This window comes from Lolium rigidum, chromosome 6 (assembly GCF_022539505.1).
Source record: "Lolium rigidum isolate FL_2022 chromosome 6, APGP_CSIRO_Lrig_0.1, whole genome shotgun sequence".
Classification (NCBI taxonomy): domain Eukaryota; kingdom Viridiplantae; phylum Streptophyta; class Magnoliopsida; order Poales; family Poaceae; genus Lolium; species Lolium rigidum.
The window spans coordinates 295,751,411-295,773,948 of record NC_061513.1 but is presented as its reverse complement, the minus strand read 5'-3'; the positions used below and the strand labels follow the sequence as shown (position 1 = coordinate 295,773,948).

The following is a 22,538-nucleotide window of genomic DNA, read 5'->3' as shown; positions in this document are numbered from 1 at the left end:
AGCTGACTTTTTTTTATCAGAACTAATTCCTAGCTGACTGAGAAGTTTGAGTTCGTTCAACTCCAAAATCGTGATATCGCATCACAATTCGTGCGCCATATGAGTTGCAACTAAAGTTGGACTATAAGATTTTTAGTTGCAACTAAGGTTGCAACTGAAATTTATTAGAGTTGCAACTTTGTTCGGGTGGTTTTGAACCTGCTTGTACTCGGTGGTGCTGGCTTTATTAATTTAAATTAGGCTCAGCTCAAGCCTTTCGTCTAAAAACAGAGTTGCAACCGAGAAATAAATGGTTCACACACTAGAAATTTATATAGTACAAAATCATAAGAATGACATCACTTGACTACCGAAGTTTTCGTCGTGCCCATCAAATCGAGGTTTTATTTGAGAAACTAATTACTGGACATTTGCTCGTCAATTGGGGCAGGAGATGGAATAGTGAGTGGAATAGAGGTTGACCCGTGTCTAGTGATGCGATGAATCTCGTAGTTGGGAGAGTGAATCCCTCCCTTCCCCTTTCCTTGTTGGTGTCGGGCTTACATAATTGAGACGCCAGTGTCGACTTTGATGTTGCACGCGACAAGTGGGATAGTTGGAGTAGGAGAGGAGGCAATGATAGTAGAGAGAAGGTGATGAGGTGACAATTGTGGAGGAGGAAGGTTCATGCGGCACATGAGGATCCAACATGTAGTAGTACGAAGAAAAGGTGGTAGTCATAGGATTTTCTTCTCGCGCCAAGATGATGATTCGCTGGATGCCTATCCTCAATGATCTAGCTGCAGTGTCCATGTTTCGGAAGGATCAGTCGGCGAACTTCACTGCACGATTCATGTTTGCAGATTGCTGGATCGGGTGGATTTTGGTCATGCGGACCCATGTTTTCTGACCGTTTGGTTTCAGAGGGAGCGCTTCGAAACTCTGATGGATGTTAATATCATGGGGTACCCTTTCTCGTCCCATGGTGCTGGCGGAGAATGTCATGACAGCCGAGATCTGGGACTAGCAATGGTGGTTCGAGTCTTTGTGGCGATGAGGAAATGGCTTGGTGTTTTATGACTTGGAGCAGTGGCAATGCATGCGGGGGCGACTGCATATGAGAAGTTCATAGTTTTATCTTTCATGATGAAAATCCATGGTCTGGCCTTAGTTGATTGTGCCTGACAATGACTTTGTTGTAGACCTTGTTTTGAGAGCAAGGAGTTTCTTCTGGATGAAAACCTAAGATCTGTGATCGGACGACGATGGATCTTGTGCACCGTTTCCTTCTTGGAGGCGTCGTCTTTGGAGAAGCTGGACTTCTGGTACTGTCTTGGTGGTGTTAGTATTGTTGTTTCAAGTTATAGACCACTCTAGCGGATTTTTCTTTTATGTAATTTTTGTTGTTGTTGTGCATCTGTAATGCCGCTAGGGCAATACGTTGTAGCAGAGGCTAGGTATAATTGGTATTTCTGTGATATTAATATATGCTCTCTGTCGAAAAAAAATCTCCAAAACATATCACATTTTGTCATTTTTGCCTAGAATAAAAAAAATTAGGTTAAGATTTTGTATGATTGTGTGATGCGCGCATGTATGACAATCTCCAGAATTACTTTTAGATTTTTTAATAACTCGTAAAAATATCTTTTAGTTTTTAAAATTGACGAGCGCTTTGCGCCATTGTTGCACAAACAAGGCAATACTAGATGCAAGCGAAGCAATCGTGCATGGAGTGGGCGGCGAGAGCCTACAGGAGAAAAGCATCTCTCTGTTCCTTCCACGACTCGTCATCTCTACTATTCTACGACGATGATGATTCGATCCAGCTAGATCATCCAAAATGTTCTGGATTTCTGGTTTGGACGCTGGGTGCCACGTCGGAGACGTACGTGCTGCACTACTTCCGCCGAGGCCGGCGCGCACGCCAGCCGCCAGGGCCTTTTCGTACGATGCGTATCTCTCATGTGGTTCGAGCTCATTGTATTTTTTTTTTTGCACTGGTCAAGATCTGAACACCCATTCTGATTTTTGCTTTTTGCTCTTTGTAAGAGAAGAATTTTGCAGGTAATCCCTGGTTCACGCTCAACGTGAAGCTTATCGTGTTGACACGTACCTCCATCGAGTGCCTAGGTCTGGTCTGTTAAGAAAAGGACGGAACAAAGTTGAAGAAGAAGACCACCTTGCCAGACATGGGGATTGCGCTACTGGCCGCGGCGTGGCTGATGGAGGCGAGGACTGGAATTCAGGGTTTTGGGTGCACGAGCTTGTTGGTGTTGGTCCTTAGGGTTCCATGTGCGGGTGAGGTGGCGTCGGAGAAGAAGGTGGGTGGGGGGGGGGGGGGGGGGTTAGAGGGAAACCGAGGACGGTAGTGGATCAGCGTCAACTTGAGCAGGGCGGGGCGCCAAGGCGTGGCAGGAGCAACGCCGCACGCGGGTGATGAGGTAGGCGGTTGCGACAGGGGAATTGATGGATGGTCGGAATCTCATGAGGCTGAAAAGGACGTGGGGGAGGAAGAGGACGTGGTGTACAGGTGTAGGATGGTGGGCCGTGACCCATTCGCAAGTCTTGCAAGCAACGGCGCGCTCGCGGACGCGTGAAGCTGTCACGTAGGAGACACTCTTTTTGTAGGCGGAAGAATGGATGAGCGTTGTGCAGCAGTAGCCCATCGGGCAGAGTGCAGAACGGCCTACCGCCCTCTATTCATTTCCGACCCAACCCAACAACCATGGTTACGGCCTAACATAAATCAATGATGTCAGCGGTTCGCTCCTCTACCAAAAAAAATCCATCTCTCGATCTTCCACCATCGTCGTGTTGCTCCCGTCGCCAGCCTCCACTAGAACACCAGAACGCCGGTCCACTCCGCCGGCCTCCACCAGATAAAGGTCTCACCTCTCCCCTCCACCAGACCAATTCAATGCCGCGCTGCTCCGACCATACCACCGCTGCTCCCTCCGCTACGCTCGTTGGGCTTGCCTTTGAGCCGACGACGAGCTCTTGGAGCCTGCTCCTCTCCTTCCTCAGTTCCTGCCCATTCCTAGACTCCACCCTAAGCCCTCCGACCCTCTGGGATCTTGTTTACTTCTAGTGTATTTACGGGGATGGGAGGGGATTATCCTAAATCCCGGAAAATCCCCAATAATCCCTTTACTTCTCCAATAGGTTTGGACAGGATAATTCCAATATATCCCCATAAACCCCATGATTTTTCCTAGCTTATAAACTCTCCATCCTACTAGTGCACGTTTACCTTTTCAGAAAAACTATTTAAAAGAATGAGTAGGGATTGGGCAAACACCAAATTTTCTCCTGTCCCAAAATTCATTGGAGGTAAAAATACAAATGAACTAAACAATGCCTCAAAAAGAAAGCTAGTCAGCAGCCAACCAAGGTACACTCATGGTGTCACTGCCTTACTAAAGTGATGTATATCTAACTGTTATTCTCTACTATTAAGTAACACCTGAGGCATGATTGGGTGCAAATGAAGCCAATGAATCGGTACTAATCTAGACGGACATTTGAACCTTCTATTTAGATATTGAAAATTATATTACGCTTGTATATAAGTACCCTTGGTATGAATATGCCTCTTTTACTATGCTTCGATAGTGTAGCAATAATTCTAAAATATGTATCGACGAACATGACTAATATGATTGATTGGGCTATGCGTTTGTCTTATTATAAATTTCTATTTTTATCACTATCTTCCTCGGATACAATTCAATGGCGTATACATTGGGAATAGAACTTATAAGTTAATTAAGAAATAAATAGTAATTTGTATATGTTAACTAAATACGTTTGTAAAATGAATTTATATTCACAAGCATGACATGCGCCTTGCCTAAGGCAGTGTCTTGCAGTCCGGTTTCCAAGAGTATACACGTGTACTTTAGCATCACAACCCATTACTCAAAAACAATTGTACATCCCATTTGAAAGCCCGGTTTGTAGCTGTAGAATCCCATGAGCACTAGAAACGCGTCATTTCTGGTGCTCGCTCAGAATGATTCTTCTCTGTCTATATTTCATGGCCTATTAGAAGTAGATGGTGCTCTGGTGCAATCCTTACCGACAGAAAAAAATTACAGCCAGGTTGATAATAATCGAATGCCATTACTTCGTCGGTCCGAACCAAGGAATCGGTTATAATTTTTTTGAAATGGATATGTTCTCTCTTTGATCGGAGATTGACATATGAAAAGAAGTGGAGTTTGAAAAAGGGAACGGAATGCTCAAACTGCGTCATTCTCCCCCGCATGTGGACTTTGCACCCCTCTAGTTGTATTAGGTTTCTTGATTGGTTCTGAATATTTGATTCCGCCATGGATGTGCAAGTTATTCGATCTAATCCTGTACTTGATTAGATCTGATTAGTTGGTTGCGAGGTGACATCTAGTTTCAGATTTTCTCTGGGTTCCAAATTTGTTCCGAGGTCCACCTTCACTTCAACCCTGCACACCGTGCACAGATGTTTGCACCATAACTTATATAATCCATAAATAATTATATGAAGCAGTCTTCCAAACCTCGTAGATCACTTAATATGGCAGGTGGCTGTATGTGATGAAAGAGAAGCGTTCTTACAGTTGTGTACGAATGTGTAGGTCCACGATGATACATCTTATTGAATAAAGAAAATACAATTATATTATATGAGAATGATCACCCAAAGTACGTGATGCACTATTTCGCCGAGACGGTACAGCTGATCAAGACTCTGAACCCGAGTGGAGTTTGTTCTATGCCCTTTTCGGGAGAAAGAATTGTGCAGACGTAGCCCAGCTGCCAGTTACTTGCTCACAGTTCGTTCCGTGCTAGGCCAGAAAGCTGCAGGCCAGTGGGTTTCACGGCCTAGGCCAAACGAATACCCTTAGGGGAGTATATAGCATAGAACTACTACTTTTCACGCAAAATTTCGGAAAACTACGAGTTTACGTTTCAATCGCAAAAAACTACCACAATCCGTTCCAGTTGTTCCAAATAGCACTGATTCAAAACTGATTGTGAATTGACACGATTTCTGACAAAAATGGCCCACTGTCAGCGGTGACGTGTCAAAAATTATCTCAGCTAAAGTGGGTCCCATGTGACAGCACAATTTAGAAAATCAAAACAAATAAATAAAAGGGGAAAATGAAATTTGCAAGTAAAAAAACTGGATCCTGCAACCCCCACCGCCGCTGCACCCCACCCATCCCTACCACCGCCGGTCGTCGCAGCAGCCAACCGTCGGCACCCTCCCCGCCGGCGGGCGCTCCTCTCCTCCGACACGGCCCATCACCGGCGGGCCCAGCCTCCACCGTCGCAGCTCCTCACCTGGCGTGTTCCTCCGCCGGCGAGCCTCACCAGGGCCAGCGTGGGCGTGCTCTGGCGCGTGTGGGGAGCTTGGCGGCCAGGCGCTCGGCCATGGCGCCCGCTAGAGAGAGGGGATGGGAGGGTGGGGAAGGACACGGGACGGGAGGTCTCGCCGGCGAGGGGAAGGGAAAGCGGGTGCGCGGCGGCGGCGGGCGCGGGCTGGCGCGGGTGCGCAGCGGCGGCGGGGGTTGCAGGGGGCTGGCGGCGGTGCGCGGCGGCGGGGGTTGCAGGGGGCTGGCGCGGGTGTGCGGCGTCGGCGGGGGTTGCATGGGGCTGGCGCGGGTGCGCGGCGGCGGCGGGGGTTGCAGGTCAATGGGGGATTTTTTCCATTTTTAAATATATCATTTTTAGTTTTCCATTTAGTTGACACGTGGGACCCACTTTAGCTGAGATAATTTTTGCCACGTCACCGCTGGCAGTGGGCCATTTTTGTCAGAAATCGTGTCAATTCGCAATCAGTTTCGAATCAGTGCTATTTGAAACAACTAGAACGAATTGTGGTAGTTTTTTGCGATTGAAACGTAAACTCGTAATTTTCCGAAATTTTGCGCGAAAAGTAGTAGTTCTATGCTATATACTCCCCTCAGGGGTTCGTTGCTCTCTATGAAAAAATAAACTTCACTCTTTTTTGTTGATAAAATAAATTCTTTATTAACACTTTTGGGTATCTTTTTTGGCTGGTTGTATTCAGATTAGTTTGATTTTGAGTTGTTGTTGTTGTTGTGAGAGGTCTATGTCCATATCTGCGAAAGTGTCATCAGATTTCAATTGAAGTAGGGGTGTGCCTCTTTCAAAGGAAAGCAACAGTCTTATAGGGAACGAGATCCTACACGGACCAGTCTCAATCAGTCATTATTGTAATACCCAAATCAAGGTTTCTATTTACTCAACTAATAGCCACATATACTATGATCGATGTCATCACCTTGATCTTAATCCTCGGAAGCAAGTCCAAATGTTCCATACAACTACTTATAATCTCAAAACCTTGTAGATCACCTAATCTAGTTGTTGGCATGGCAATGAAAGAGACCGTCGTTTAGATGCCTTGGTCGACGACGATACAGCCTGCTAACCTCATATATCACGCTTAATCGATCGTGTCTCCACCAAACAGTTCTTGATCGGAGTATTTTTTCCGGCAGACCAGACTGGTCGAGAAAGCATTTTGCACTTTTGCAGGCGAGCTGGCCAGAATGCGGAGGAAGAAACTTGTGGGCTTGCTAGTGGACTGCATGTAGCCCAGCCCACATGCGTACCTGGAGCGGTTCGCTGCAAACTCCTCCACATAAATAAAAATCAAAAGCAAAAAAAAAAAAAAAAAAAATGGGGGAGAAGAGCGGCGGCGGTTTCTGGTGTGTTCCGGCGACCGGCGTGTCCGCTCTGCATGCGCACCAGCTCAGAACCGACTTCCGCAGCCAACCAGGGCTCAATCCGCACCCACACTCACCTTCCGCCCTTTCCCCAACCTCTCCTCGCCGGTGAATCAGTGTGGATTGCTCCGTCGCCACCCTCCCCTATCCTCTCCAGGGTTTCCCAGGTGCGCCCCTTCCGCAATTCTTTCCCCTACTAAAAAGTAGCAGTCTTGATCTTTCATTTTTTTTTCGAATTATTCCATTCTTGGTTTCGATAGTTGATCCATCCAGCCACATATTTTCTTTTTAGTTTGGATTTCGTGTTCCTGAGATGAGGAGGGGGGGCCCCCTGTTTTGGGGTTTAAGCCTTCGAGCGACAGTCACCAGTGTTCACTTCCTACATTGCAGTCTAGATTCAGTTCACTTGCTTCGTGATGCACATGGAAATGCAGTGCAATATCGATACCCGCGGTGCTTAGATTTATTTCTCGAAGGTACCGTACGTGGTGCTTAAATTCTTGCTTTGTTCAGGGAAATTTCCTGGCACCTTCGCCCGTGACTGTGCTGTACCTCCGGGTCTACTGCTGTCTCCTTGTGTTTCGTCTTCGATGCCTGGAGGAGGAGAGGATACGGTGAGTCGTTGAGCCCAAGGACCCATCTCTTCCTTTTGCCTCTCATCCAACTCTTCATTGCCCTTCTTCTCTAGTATGCTGCTCCAATATTGTTTGATCCGGCATAGGCTGCCATTGCTTACAGGAGTTCAGTTCAGCAAGTTGTAATGTGAGTGCCATCTGAACTGATGACATCTTTGTCGCGCATAGTGAAGTGGTTTTACCCATTCAAAAAGCCTGCCTGCTTGTTACTCTCAAGTATGGCTCATATATAGACTCTTACTGCTGCATTGCAACCTTTGATCCTGTAGATTTTTGTGTCCCACTGTAGCTATTCAAAATCACATTTCTTCAGGATATGTCACCCTGTTCTCCGAAGAAGCAGAACTAGGCCTATCATATGCACTACCATGTTGCACTTCGTTTACATTGATCTCCTGCCTGATGATATCCACCATTCCTCATTTCTTCTCCAGTATGTTTCGCCAAAATTGTTCGATCCGAGATAGGCCACCATTGCTTACAGGAGTTCAGCAAGTTTTAATGTCTGTGCCATCTGAACTAACGACATCTTTGTTGCGCATAGTGAAGTGGTTATATCCAGTCAAAATGCCTGCCTGCTTGCTACTCTCAAGTATGGCTCATATATAGACCGTTACTGCTAAATTACAACCTAGATCCTGCAGATTTTTGTGTAGCTATTCGAAATTACATTTCTTCAGGGTACGACCAAAATCTCTGAAGAAGAAGAACTAGGCCCATCATATGCACTTCATGTTGCACTTCGTTTACACTGATCCCCTGCCTTATGATATCCACCGTTTATATTCGCCATACCACTTACAGAACACTGATGCTCTTGTGTACTGTTTCTCGGTCAGCAGGATAGGATGCAGGAGGTTCAGCACACGGTTCAGACGCACGGGGCTAGACTGGCCAGAAAGCACACGTATGACTGGGTCGTTCTCGTTCTCCTAGCCGCGGTTGTACTCACATTGCATTACGCTCCTCCATTCACCCGGTTTGTCGGCAAGGATATGATGGCTGACATTAGGTACCCAGTGAGACAGAGTACCGTGCCAGCATGGAGTGTTCCTGTATGTTCTAAAACTTGTGCAAATTTCATAGCCTGATGGAAGCTCTCGCTCTCTGATTCTGGTGTATTTGACCTCTTGGCAGATAATCTCTATAGTCTGTCCTGTGGCTGTCTTCATATCACTGTACATTGCTAGAAGAGATGTCTATGATCTTCACCATGCGACCCTAGGTGATTGATTCTGTTCGCGTCCCCCTCTGACGCTTCTTTTCTTCTGCACACCTATTGTGAATTGGTATATTAGATGATCCATTCGTTTATGGGACATGTAGGTGTTGCTTTTGCTGTGCTGATCACCGCTGCTTTCACTGATGTGATAAAGAATGCAGTAGGGAGACCTAGGCCCGACTTCTTTTGGCGGTGTTTTCCTGATGGAAGGCAGGTATGGATTTCCTGACCTTGTTTTGTATGTCCATATAGTTCCATGCTTTAAAATATTGACATGTTTCAGTACTACCTGAAATTAACATGGCACTTTCCTGATGTGTTTTTCTCAGCTATATGATCAAGTGACAGGTGCTGTGATTTGCCATGGCGAGAAAAGTTTCTTAACTGATGGGCGCAGGAGTTTTCCTAGTGGACACACGTCGTGTAAGCTTTTATCCTTACGTGCATGTCTACATTAGATGCGATTTTGATGGATAAAGCTATTCCGAGGTAGATTGTCAAGAATTGCTGCATACCTGTTTCTAGCTTATTTTTTAATAGCTCATTCCTTTTCTTAGTGTGTTATAAACTTGGGCTTGACATGATAGCCTGGATCCCCCATGTTTTATGTTAGGTAGTTAATCTGGCAGACCTGTATTTATCTCAATTCTAAAGTTGATACTGTGAATAGTTAGATCACCTCCATTGTTTCGTCTAAATAGAGTTAGGTAGTTTATCTGGCGCAAGTGTAGTTCTCTAAATTCTCAGATTGATGGTGTTCATAATTTCATCATCTCCATCGTGTCTTCCAAATAGAGTTGTGCTGGATCTGTTTGCAGGGTCTTTTGCTGGACTTGGATTTTTGTCACTGTACTTATCTGGCAAAATTAAGGCGTTTGATCGCAAAGGCCACGTGGCAAAACTTTGCATCGTGATTCTTCCTCTTCTTCTCGCTTCTCTTGTTGGAATTTCTAGAGTAGACAACTACCGACACCATTGGGAGGATGTCTTTGTTGGCGGCCTGATTGGTTAGTACTTCATCCCCGCCCTCTTTCCAAATGCACAGTGGCATGCTTTTGCCTTCAGTAACCACATTGAATTGGTGTGTTGCAGGGTATATCATGGCAGTGCTGTGCTATTTGCACTTCTTTCCTCCTCCGTATCACCATCAAGGTTATTCAATCTCCACCACTATGGAAATGTCATTTTGTTATTGGTCCAGAGATTTATTAATATGGTTTGGATATTTTGAATATATTTGTTTGAACGTGAAAATCTGTTCTTTTTTTCTCACCTAAAAGGTTGGGCCCCATATGCATACTTCCACATGCTGGAGGAGCTTGATGCTGGCAATTCAAACAATGCGCAGAACCAACAGTCTGCAGGTGAGCATCATCATATCGGATTAGCCGGCCAGCACCAAAACGGGAGATCAAGAAATGATTTGGAATCTGGAAGCGTGTAACTCACCCTTGCATGCAAGGTGCAACCGAATAGCGTGCCCTGTACAGTAAAACTTTCTTTATCTGTGCACTCGGCAAGTATTAGAAGTTTAGAACTAGACCATGTGATGTTTTCTCCTTATGTTTGTGACCGTCCATCTCTGGTACAAAAATCGCATACTCTGTATATTCTGACCTAGTATGTTGTTCTAGGACCATCGTGATGTAGCTAAATTATGTGTCTATGTCTTAGACTCTTAGCCTGTGTGAGTTGTTAGTGCAAGTACTGATTGCGAACATATTCTCTTTTCGTTAACAAGCGCAGATGAGAGGCGATATAGACAGGCATATCTAGTGCCGGTGAACATTATCTACCTAGTTGCACCGTCCAGGGAAGCGGTCCAGTACTCTGCCAGTTCGTACGCGAAAAGCGACATATACTACTGAACGACTGGATTTATTCCCCATCCTTGGTCTTATTCCAAGCTGGGAAGAACAGATCAACACGGATCGAGATCTTAGTTGTTAAGTTAAGAGGCAAAAGCATCGAGGCTACTCGCATGGTTCCTCTACTTTACACCATGAGAGCAATTGCAGTGTGTTCTATCATCCCGTGATACGTTAATCTTGCTGAAAAGTAATCCTTGTATTCTTTAAGATGCTGTACGCCCACAGAAGGAGTTTTACGCTATTTTAATCGAGCAGTCTTGGCATCTTAGGTAGATCTGCACTGAGCTTTACATCCTACTACGTGTTCAGCCACCAAATAGCAATGCAATGTATTTTAGACTTCTAGTCAATCAATAGTAATGCCAACACGCATGAAGCATGATTAGCACTTCAACAACAGTAAATAACTAAATGATCATGCGTGATTCTTCCGTGTTCACTTTTTCCGCATACATGAAACGGAAAGAAGGATCCCTCACACAATGTGATGTGATGTGATGGCCATTGGTAAGCTTGAGAGTTTTTACCCGGTGTGTAATTCCCTGTATGGGTGGTTCCTCTTGAGTAATGGGTAAACACAAGGCGAAAGATGAACTAAGGAATAAGTTTGAGGAGAAAAGGCAGATTGCTTTCAGAGTTTGGTACTGGGCCAACACAGGCATATGCTTGCAGGCAATGAAGACCTGTGATTCATTCTTTAAACCGCATTTTCCTTTTTTGAGAACTAAAGCTTGCAGTTGTTAACATGATATATAGTTATATACCTGTCACCTGCCTAAAGCAAACTATAGAAAGAAGGGGATGTGCAAAAAAGAGTCGTCTATTTTTGTTTCAGTAGCATTCCTTTTGTGTTACTGGTTTTTCTTTTTTTTAACAACAATCATTTTCTGTGAGAGTGAGTTGCGGCCTATATCTCTCTTGTTTCTTTTCCTCATTATCTGACTTCTAATACTTGCATATCGAAGATTTGCCTTCACATCCTGTGAATAGTTTTTTTTTACACCTTTACCGTAGGGGTCTCCCTACGGTGTAAATTTTATATCACATCCTGTGAATTGTTATGTGATTTTTTTTTCTGCTATTGATTTTTAAATATCATTCTTTTTGTGTGATGGGTGAACAGTCCTGGAGAACAACTATCAGTAAGATAATAGCATTCGTGCGGTTTTAGCACCAGGTAGCAATGTTGAGCAAGTATGTTAATTCGGTTACAGTACAATTTTGGCTCCAAGCAGGAGGTTTTAAATGGAACATTCTTTTTGTTTTATAGAGTGAGTCGCTGCCTTTCTGTCAGGTTTATATTTTGCCAGCAGTAACCTATTTATATGAGGTATCTGCTTAGCCTCGCCTCAGTATTCAACTTCTAGTGCTTCAGATACGAAAAGATTTTCATGCACATTTAAAGATGTTTGTTACTAGTCTTTCACACCAGTTGGTTATACAAAACTGAAAGAATGCCAGTAAAATTGTAGTGTACATGCGGCTTTAGCTGCTGGCACCTATGGAGAAAGTATGTTAGCACAGTTTTCATTGAGCTATTTGAAGCAGCTATTGGGTTAAGATCCTTCAAAAAGGAGATCTTGGATGCTCTTCCAAGAACATTGTGGTTTCACCAATGTTTCTGAGAGGGAACCAAATGGAATCAGGTTTCATCAAAGTCTACACAGGAATTCACAATCCTGGCAGTAGCACCTGGAAATCAGAAGTGACTGAGAAGACGGAGAAGCGGCATACACAAAGCACTCAAAAGCATTCAGTGACTGGCATTTCAGAATACGCTTTCTTTCACTTGATTGATTATATGATACAAAATCTCTCATTCACAATTCCAGATGCCTTACAGAATGAGTGGACGACTGACCAAAACCTGAAGAGAGGAAAAGGAAGGAGAAAAGCAGAGCCACTCAACTGAAGCAGAGGCAGTGATCAAGGAGGAGGGGGGGGATCAGGGTTGACTGACTGCCATGCTAATCCTACCATTCTATTACCTCGCGAGATTGGCAGTTGCTGTAGCCGGGTGGTGGTGATAATCCACGGCAGTGTGCTCCCTATGATAGTCAGCGGCATCGTTGAGCCGCTCGGTGTAGGTCTGGCCGGCGTTGTCGCCGACCTTGCCGTTCCAGGCTGCAGGGTGCTTCAACGTGTTGTCGGCCTTGTCTTGCGCATATGGAGCGTAGACGCCGCGGCCACCGGCGTCGTCGACGTGAGCTCTTCGCACGCCACCGTTGTGGTCGTCCCTGCGCCCTGGCTCGTCAGCGGCAGGCTGCTGCTGGTATGCCGGTGGAGCCTTCTGGTCGACGCCGCTGTAGTAGCCGTAGTCACCCTGGCTCCACCGGCCACCGCCGCCGCCGCGGTGGGTTGTCTTGGGCGTGGAACGGCCGTAGTCCTGACCGCTGCCGCTGCCGAAGCACGAGCCGAACCTGAAACACATGAACTTCTTGTTTTGCTTGTGCTGGGCGGACGCTGGACTGGTTGTGGGTGCTGTGAACTGAAATGAGTGTGGGAGAGCAGGGTATATATACCCCTCGATCGGTGGAAGGTGCGGATCAGTTCGTGCTGGGCGCAAACTAGGCGTATCTGCGTGTGTGCGAAACTGAACATGGAAAGTGGGTCGTGCGTGATTCACACACGCGTCTCCCTGCCCCTCCGGTAAGGCTGCAAGTGGGACTAATGGTGGGCTCCCGCTTACTGCCGCACTATCCCGCATGTGTTGCGAGGGCATATGTGGGCAGCCCACCTAGAAGTATGGGTGTTTTTGTGGTGCCCATTTGCCCCCCGTAATACCTCATACTTGTGCTTAGAGGTAGCTAGAACATGTTGTTTATGCTTCTCACCATGCATCTCCTTTGTTGTTGTATTTCCACCGCTGCCGTCATAGACGATGGTGGAGCTCGTGAAGAATCCTGGCGATGTCATACGCGTCGCATCAACCAACCCACGAAATCGCACAACAGGGGGAGTTGCATGTTTAGTCAAAAGGTCCCGGAACGCACGCTGGTCAACCTCCACGAGGTCCTCAACATAGTAGCAGGGACGCGACGCCAGCTGCTGAGCACGCAACCTCGCGCTAGAAGTCGGTGGCGGAGTAGTTGTCTCGGCAGGACATGACATTGAGAAGATGGTACGGGATGCCGGCGCACCTGGCGGTGGGCACCTTTTTTGGTAGGGCCTGTAGGTAGCCACGTCTAGGCCGACATACATCTACATCTTGTTGGAGTTGATCAACTCGCTGCTAAAGTGCATCACGAGTTTGATGGCGACGGGACTTGTCGGTGCCCGTCGTGCCCGTGACCATCACGGCCTTGTAGTTTGCGGCCGAGTGATTGGCCACGAGATGCTGCGGCGGTGTGTCCGCACGATTAGTTAGCGCGGTAGCTTTGGTTGCCGATGCACGACAACGTGGCACCCGTGGCGAGAGGTCTAGGATGAGCGACTCTTGTGGCTCTCCAGATGCTCTTTTTTACGCATGGTCGTATCATCAACACCAACCACCAAGCAATGCAACGATGCGGGTTCAGTGTGGGACGATGTGCCAAAGCCCACTTTTCCCACACATTTCTCATGCTTAACTGTGGGTGCCCACTTACATATGGAAGTGGGATTGACTAAACGGCGCCGCGGGTGGCCAGCTGCCACTTGCACCCTGAGCTCCCCATTTGCTGCTGCACAGTGGCTGTTTTGGTCAATCCCGCTCCCTGGAATCCACCGTGCCGTGCCCGTGCCTTGGCCGCGAGAGACGGATGCCGACGAGTCATGTGCCGGGCGGTGCCGCCGCAGCATATCGACCGGGATCATGCCATTGTGGCGGGCCGGTTGATGTCGCGCCCTGTTGTTCTGGCCTAGCCCTGTGTGCGATTGTTGCCGTGTGCTCCCTCCATGTCTATAGTTCTCATTGACTTGACCTGACTTGCTGCATACTCTTTCCGCCTACTTCTTCAAGACATCAAAGCTTTAGTCCCGACCTTGGTCCTTCTGCCATGTTTTAATCTGGCCAGGATCACAAATCCAAATCCTGCCATTGCTACAAAAAACTTTGGTTTCTCCTATCTTTGTACGGTTTTTGGTCGGGGAGCGCAACACAATTCAAGCCATATCTCTGCTGCCTTTGCTAACTTGGTACTTCACTCAAAAAGATAAAAGGAGTTAGTAGCTAGTAGACTAGTAGTAGGCCCTCGATAGGAGCGTTGCATTTTTTTTTGAAACGGGCAAAAAAGCTTTTGCCTTATATTAATATAGGAGAAGAAAATATGGGGGTGGCCGAAGCCAAAAAGAAAAAGAGAAAAACAAGGGGGGGGGGGGGGGAGCGAACCCCCCCCTAAGCAACACCACAGAGGCTATCAGCCTAGAAGTTCCCTAAGACCTTTTGCACCGGCAAGAACCCAGTCCTTGCCCTCCTCCCTAATTTTATGCATGATCACCGAGGGTAAGGAGGATTTGTTGCTGAAAACTCTCTCATTCCGCTCCTTCCAAATCTCCCAGGAGATGAGTATGATGGCTGTCCGAAGGCCCTTGGGCGAGGAGGTGGGGGTTCTGGCGATAGCTTGCCAGTAATCCAACACCTTCGGTCTCACCGTGTTGAGGCTCTGGGCAAGGTCCGGACAGGAGAGCCATGACGCCGCTGCAGTCCATATTCTCTCGGAGAAGCGGCATTCAAAGAGGATATGTCGGGCCGTTTCCGGGGAGCTTCTACAAAGCTGGCAGGTAGGGTGATGTGGCCATCCTCTTTTGGCCAGACGGTCAGCCGTCCAGAGGCGGTTTTGGACAGCAAGCCAGGCGAAAAAGCGGCACTTCGGGGGGGCCCAGGTCTTCCAAACGATGTTGCCAAAAGGGCAAGGGAGGGCCGCCAGGAACTGAGCTTTGTAGGCGGAGCTAGCAGAATAGTTTCCATTAAGAGTTAAAGTCCATGTTATGGAGTCCTCGGTGCCGGCGGAAAGTATGACGTTCATGGTGAGATCCCAAAGTCGGATATACTGTTCCATGTGTTCCACTGTGAAAGTCTCAATCGCAATGTCGAACACCCAATTATGATCATGGAGGGCATCACGAACCGTTCGGTTCTTCCTTTTTGAAGCCTTGAAAATCATGGAGCGTTGCATTTTTCGTTAAGAAGTGCAAAACCAATAGTTACGGGTCTCTTTGGATCGTACAATTTTTATAGGAATTTTTGAGGAAAAAGACCCCTACGAAAGCTCTTTTGGATCATGATACTTGGGTAACCAAGTTGCCCATGGAATCTTTTCCTATGCACACTGTTCCATAGAAATTGTAACAAAACTCGTTGCCAAATGCACCATGTCACTCCATATCTCCTACGTTTCTACCATCAGTCCTAGAAAATATCGTTGTTTAATTTTGTGCACCCTGCAAATACAGTTATTGCAAAATTTCTATGATTCAAATTTTTTTTGCAGATCTATATTAGAGCATCTCCAGCCGCGTCCCCCAAAAGCATCCCTCAAACGGCGCCGGATCGAGCGTTTGGGGGACGTGTTTTGTTCGTGCCGCGTTTGGGGGACGTCGCTCCCCAGCCGCGTCGCCAAACGACGCCCTAAGGTTTTTTTTAGGGTTTTCGAAAACACAACCATTTATTAAATAATATGTTTGCCGAGATTATTTTCAAATTAAAATACAACAAACAATAAAACAACTAAACAAATGTAATAAATGTGGCTAGATCAAGGTGCCGCGGCATTTGCTGATAATCCTTTGATCCTCCACATATGATGAAAGAGATCATTTTGAAGTTGCTCGTGAACATTGCTGTCACGGATCTCTGCGTCATGTCGAGGAAATCAGCAAAATGTGCAGATAACTCATGATCAACCTCCGCAAGAGGGCCCTGACACTCATATGGACCAACATGTATCCTGGCATGATTCTTGCGGTCATCCTCGACGATCATGTTGTGCATGATCACACAAGCCTGCAACACCTCCCACATTTGGCCGCGAGACCAAATTAGAGCAAGGTACCGGACAATTGCAAATTGAGCTTGAAGCACACAAGTGCCCGCTCGACATCCTTCATGCAAGCCTCCTAGCGCAAAGCAAAGTGGCCATTCTTCCGACCTGATTGAGATGAGATTGTTTTGACAAAAGTGGCCCATTTTGGATATATACCATCGGCTAGGTAATAGCCTTTGGTATATTGGTGACCATTGATCTCATAGTTGCATGGTGGAGCATGTCCTTCCACTAGTTTGCTGAACACCGGAGACTGCCGCAACACGTTTATGTCATTGTGTGATCCCACCATGCCAAAAAAAATAATGCCATATCCACAGTTCATAATCTGCCACAGCTTCAAGCACCACAATGCAATATCCATGACACCCTTTGTATATACCTTGCCAGGCAAATGGGAAGTTCTTCCATAACCAGTGCATGCAATCGTTGCTTCCAAGCATTCTAGGAAATACTATGGCAGCATTTTTTGCCATGATCCTTGCAGTATCTTCTTCAGTTGGCCCTCTCAAGTAGTATTTGCCCAACTTTCCTACCACGGTTCGATAAAACTTATACATGCACTTAATGGCATTAGACTCACTCATGTAGGTAGTCGTCCTGTGTATCAGCAGGTTCTTCGTATGCAAGCATTCTCATGATGGCGGTGCACTTCTGAATCGACGAGAACCTGGCAACGCCTACAACGACTTGCTTGAGCTTGAAGTACGGGTCGAACTCATGAATGTCGTGGAGTATATTCATGAACAAACCCTTGCTCATCCTATACCGGCGCCGAAAATTGTCAGCATGTGTTGCCTCATCTGCGAAGTAGTCGTTGTGCAGCATGGTATGCCCCTCCATCCGCTGTCGGGGCTTCGACTTCTTTCTCCCCGGCTTTGATTCTCCGCGCCGTGGCCTCTTCAGCTTCTCCGCCTCGGCGTCAACCATGCTCTGGAGGGACGTGAGGATCAGCAAATGCTCCCGGATGTCGTCATCGAAGGCTGTGGTGACCCGGCATACCACTGCATGGTGTAGTATGCAAGTCTGATATAACACCAATGAAACACCGTTCCACTAGTATTATATCGCTCAGAGTGGTACAACAGAAACATATGCGGGTCCAAGGCATGTCTATAGAATTACAACACAGACTCTGTTACATAAGATCATCATAGCCTCCTACTTTACAATGAGGTAAAACTGCAAATAAACTCCAGAAGATCGACTCGTAGTCTAATCCTAACACGAACTCTGTTTGAAGAGTATTTAACTAGCTACGAGAGGCTATGAATAGATTCTAGCTAAATAGGAGCTAGGTTTAGGAAGCTAGTTCCCTTCTACTACTTAATCTAGGTTTTCTCCATGGTAGTTGTGGTGTTTGACTCTTTCGGCAGGTTCCTGTTCCCTTGAAGTATTTGTAGACTCCTCGGTCTTCGAGTTGCACGGTAGATCCTCCTTCGATGCCTTCATATCTAAGCAGGGGATTTAAGAGTGGGATGAGTACGAGCGTACTCAACAAGTTCATTATAGGAAAGAGGTGTTTAATGCACTAGCTACAGCATTAGACCAGAAAGTCTAATACCAATGTAGGTTTTCATAATCATTTCTTCAAGAGGTTGCTTTTATTCGGAAGAGCTATGTCCAGTCGGCCTTCACCGGTTTACTAGAACTTCATGGAGCTCCTTTCCGGCGGCGTTCGCAGTTCCATATCCCGGAACGAGGAGTGACGAGTCACGATTCTTTACACTCTGCAGAGGTGTGTTGCTTTACCCATAAGAGATCTTAACCTTGGTGCCAACCGAGTCTAGTTCTCGTCCACACTTCCTTTGGTGTGAGGCCCGGTATAAGGTCTAGCCAATCATGTTCCTCCGCTACCTCGAACACCCACCCTTTGTTGCATGCCCCGACCCCGGGTCCTCGCCGGTCCCATTATTCCCATAGTTTTCGGGGTGGACCCCGACCACGACGACAGATCCGGGATCGAACCAAACTCCTTCGCCGGTAGCTGCAACCCATCATAGACCGCAATACCGTGGGGACTTAAGGCTTCCCCAGCCTACCGCTTGTTCTTCGAGCGACAAGTGTCTACGGACTATGCCGTGGGGACTTAAGGCTTCCCCAGCCTACCGCTTGCCCCGACGGATACAAGTGTCTATGGTAAAGCGCATCCGTTGATGAACGAGAGGTGGAAACACTTTTGACTACTCCGTCCCACTCCGGATCTTATGGTTAACACGGGTATTACGGCACAAGAATCACCGGACGACATTTGTTGTTAATCCTAGATGGATAATAACCCTTGCAATGGAACCTCCACCATATCAACACAATCCATGGTTCCATTGCCCACCACATAGTCATATTCATAGTTATGAAAGTAGTGGTTTTGGTTTTTATGCAATAGTGATAACCATAGTACTTTGCAAGTAATTTGATAGAAATACTCAAATGACATGAGCAAGTGATGAACTTGCCTTTCTTGGCTGCAAGATTATGCAGACAAGGTCTTCGATACGCAATAACTCCAAATTCTGAAATAGCATCATCGTCCGGTAAGGACGATGTTTAAAAGATTGGCAAGGATGCAATAATGCATAAGAATGAGATGCAATCGCTCTAAGCGTGACCTAACCCCGAGGATTTAGGATCAGTGAGTGATAATGATTGGTTTAGGGTGTGTTGCACTTTTAGAGTGATTCACATACAAGGTTCTTATTCAGGTGTGATTACTTGGTATTATAAACAGGTAGATGATAGGGCATAGTAATTAATTGAGCACATAAAGAATGATAATTGGCATAATGTTAACAAATAAAGAACAGTGGTTAGTTTTGACACAATATCGCATGGTGAATGATTAATTATCATATACTTCAAAAGAATAACTTTTGAAGAACATGTTCTTTGATAAAGAACAAGTATGATAATTCGGGTTGTGGGGTTCTATGGTTTACTATGGTTCTAATTGGTTGCTGGAGTAAGTAGTAGATGGATCACAACAACGTTGGATTCATCGACACCTAGGGCCTGTAAGGTTAAGATAAGCCTAGGCATCCTAAGCAATTCATTATACATGGTTGTTGTCAAGGTTGGTTTATCTTGCTAGTGATAGCTGGCTAGGGTTTATAGGTCCTTATAAGCAGGGTTGATGATGATTCTTTCTTTACTTCAAAAGAATAACTTTTGAAGAACATACTTCTTAAGTAATAAGAAGTATATCAATTAGGGTTGAGGTTACTTTCTATTTTATTCAAAAGAATAACTTTTGAAGAACATAATTCTTAAATAATAAGAAGAATAATAATTAGGTTGAGGTTGTTTAGGTTTGCTATTGAATTTCCTAAGTAAAGATTGGTTGGTTCCTAAATAGGATGTTTGTTAATTATTTAACACTAGTAGGGTTTAGTGGTTATAGTGTGTGATGGACAATTAATGGGCATGGTTTCTATTATGGTTCATCACAATGGTGTGTTGCTGAATAGGGATAAATAAGGATGATGGTTTTGGTAATAGGATCTAGGGTTTTATACTTGGTTGACCCAACTTGATTAGTTAGGTCTGATGAGGATGAACACATGTCATACTCATATATTAGTGATAGGTCTTCTACATTTTATGTGTCCAAGTCAAGTATTTAGTTACTACTATGGTGCTATGATTTGGAAGAAAGTACCATGATCACAAGTTCTTACCTAAGGTTTTAGGTTAGAAACAATTTAGGGTTCACATGTAATAATGGAACTAGGGTTCCTAATGGAGTTAAGGTTTTAGGGTTTCTCCTGAAATGATAGGTTTCTAGTTTTCTCCCATATAGAACTAGGGTTTACTATTTACCATATAGTTCTAAGATTAATAACTTAAATTTTAAAGTTGAAGTTATTAATAACTTTGAAATAAAAATAATACTGAATTTGACATTTTATTATTTTTAAACAATTAATAATTAAGGTAATTATTAATTAGGGTTTAAATTTCCACTAATAAAGATTTAACAAAATAACAAATAAAGAAAAATAGCTTTAATGTTTTATTTATTTTTCTTACTGGTTTTTATTTATTTTAGAAGTTTTTCCAATTTATTGAATTTTAATTCAATTTAGAATTAAAGAAAAGGCTTATTTAATAAGTATTAAATAATGAAATTTTTATTAAAAATAAAAATTTCATTATATATTTTTATTGGATAGAGTTTATTTTTAAGATCATTTTGATATCACATTTGGTATTTTTCAGACTTAAATTGAATTTTATAAATTCATTTGAAGTTGCAAGCAATTATGAATTTGAATTTAAAACAAGAGAAATGCTAACTTCACCGGGCTAAAGCTACTCGCAGGGGCCGACTGGTGGGCCTATGCCATGTCAACTGCCACGCAGGCATGGACTGGGTCAAAATAAGCAACGTGGCTCGGGGAGCTCCAAGCCGACGGCCAGTCGGGGACGACGGCGCGGATTCGGTGCTCCCGCGTCTGTACGAAGGGATTGGGTGGATGCGCGGCACGGTGCTGAACCAAAAGGTGGCGGCGCCGCGCCCTAATGGTCGCCGGAGTAGCTCCGGCGAGCTCAAACAATGGCGGCGGACGGCGGACTACGACGCTAGTGAGCTACGGTGGATGATAAAGGCTAATAATAGGTCGTCGAGAAGCGCATGCTCACCCTTGCTGCGTATTGCTTCGAATTGGCGAAGGAGATGGCCGGAGACGACGATACGGTCGACTTTTCTGCGGCTTGCCGGCGAAAGGGAACGCGCAACCCCGGCGGCCGAGAGCTTCTCAACTCGATTCCTTGTGCAGGGAGGATCCAGTAGATCATGGCGATGACTACGGGGGTCACGGCGAGGCACGGGGTTGCCCCAGTCGACGGCGGTGACCATGGCCGGTGTGAGCTAGGTTTTCGGATTTGGGGAAAATGAAGAAGAGAGAGGGAAAATTGAGCTTCCGTGCGTTTTTATACCACCACCGGTGTGCGCTGGAGGTCAACGAAGCCGGCGGCGACCGCGGGACGTGGAGGTGGTCGACGCCATGGCATCCTCCCGTGGCGCAGAGACGAAGGAGACGAAGCTCTCCTCGTCCACTTCGTATTTATCCGAAGGGGTATCGTGGGCTATGTTGGGCTGCGGTTTGGGCCGTGGTGTTGGGCTCCTCTGCAGGCTGCTGCTGGGCTGCCTTGCTGGGCTTCTGCGGCCAGGTGAGTCCAGGTAAGCTTTTCTTTCTTTTCTTATTTCTTTTCTGTTTTATTTTCTGTTTTATTTTCTGTTTTCCTTTTCTATTTTACATTCTGTTTTTAATTTAAACTTAAATAATTTTATACCAGGCAGGTAGTTTATAATTTGAAGTTCTTTAGGATTAAGAAAAGGATACATGCATTACTGCATTATTTTATGAATCACATTCAATATGTGAGCCTTATGACAATGTTTAAATTAGGTAATATTTTAGGTATTTATTTTAATTTCCCATTTCTTCTATATTTGGAACACAACTCCCTTTTGAATGATTGGAGTTGATAATTTTTACACCAAGTGCTTTATAGGTTATTATTATGACTTGATTCTTATTTGAGAATTTAGTCATGTGCATATGATTTCATGCACTAAAATATCTCTAAGGGCTTTATCTATTATTTGAGAATGCTATTACTTGTCTATTATTTTATGGGCATAACTAGGTTATAATGAATTTGGAAATTCTACTTGAATTACTTCCAAGTGTAGTCTTTATATGGTAGCTTAGTAACACCTTAAAATATTTAGAGTAGGTACTACTCTCATCATGGTTTGGTATTTTATATATATGGAAATAAGTGGTTGTTAGCTACCCATTTAGTTTCAATTATAAGACTTAACACTAGATTCATCTTATGTTCCATAATTAAATACAAGATTTAATTAGAGTGCACTTGTAGGATTATATTGCTATTTATCTAATGATACATGGATTGGAACTTAATTGTAGTTTAGGGTTTAGTTGTGATCACCCAAGTGATACTCAAACTAGGGTTGGGATTAAATTCTAGTTTGTAGAAGTGAGATGGCATCATATTGCATCTGCTAGGTTTTAATCTCTCCTAACCAAGGTAATATGGTTACTTGCTTAATTGTTTCTGTTCTCCTTTAGTTACTAAGGACTCGAGAATAAGTTTTATCT

The 22,538-nt window shown here is 45.1% G+C and overlaps 1 protein-coding gene across 1 annotated transcript; it reads left to right on the top strand.

Annotated features, from left to right (window-relative positions):
- Positions 1-7,253: 7,253 nt before the first annotated feature.
- Positions 7,254-10,020, top strand: LOC124665654 (putative lipid phosphate phosphatase 3, chloroplastic). Its single transcript, XM_047203050.1, has 8 exons — positions 7,254-7,333; positions 8,197-8,409; positions 8,492-8,579; positions 8,681-8,790; positions 8,906-8,999; positions 9,395-9,583; positions 9,669-9,728; positions 9,857-10,020. Exons 1-8 carry the CDS (start codon positions 7,310-7,312, stop codon positions 10,018-10,020), a joined length of 942 nt encoding a protein of 313 aa, XP_047059006.1. The 5' UTR covers positions 7,254-7,309.
- Positions 10,021-22,538: the final 12,518 nt, after the last annotated feature.

Excerpts from the sequence above, each read along its gene's own strand:
- LOC124665654 (XM_047203050.1), top strand. The coding sequence starts at position 7,310 with ATGCCTGGAGGAGGAGAGGATACG. Across the intron at positions 8,410-8,491 it reads TGCCAGCATGGAGTGTTCCT|ATAATCTCTATAGTCTGTCC; the intron begins GTATGTTCTAAA and ends ACCTCTTGGCAG. Across the intron at positions 8,791-8,905 it reads GTTTTCCTGATGGAAGGCAG|CTATATGATCAAGTGACAGG; the intron begins GTATGGATTTCC and ends TGTTTTTCTCAG.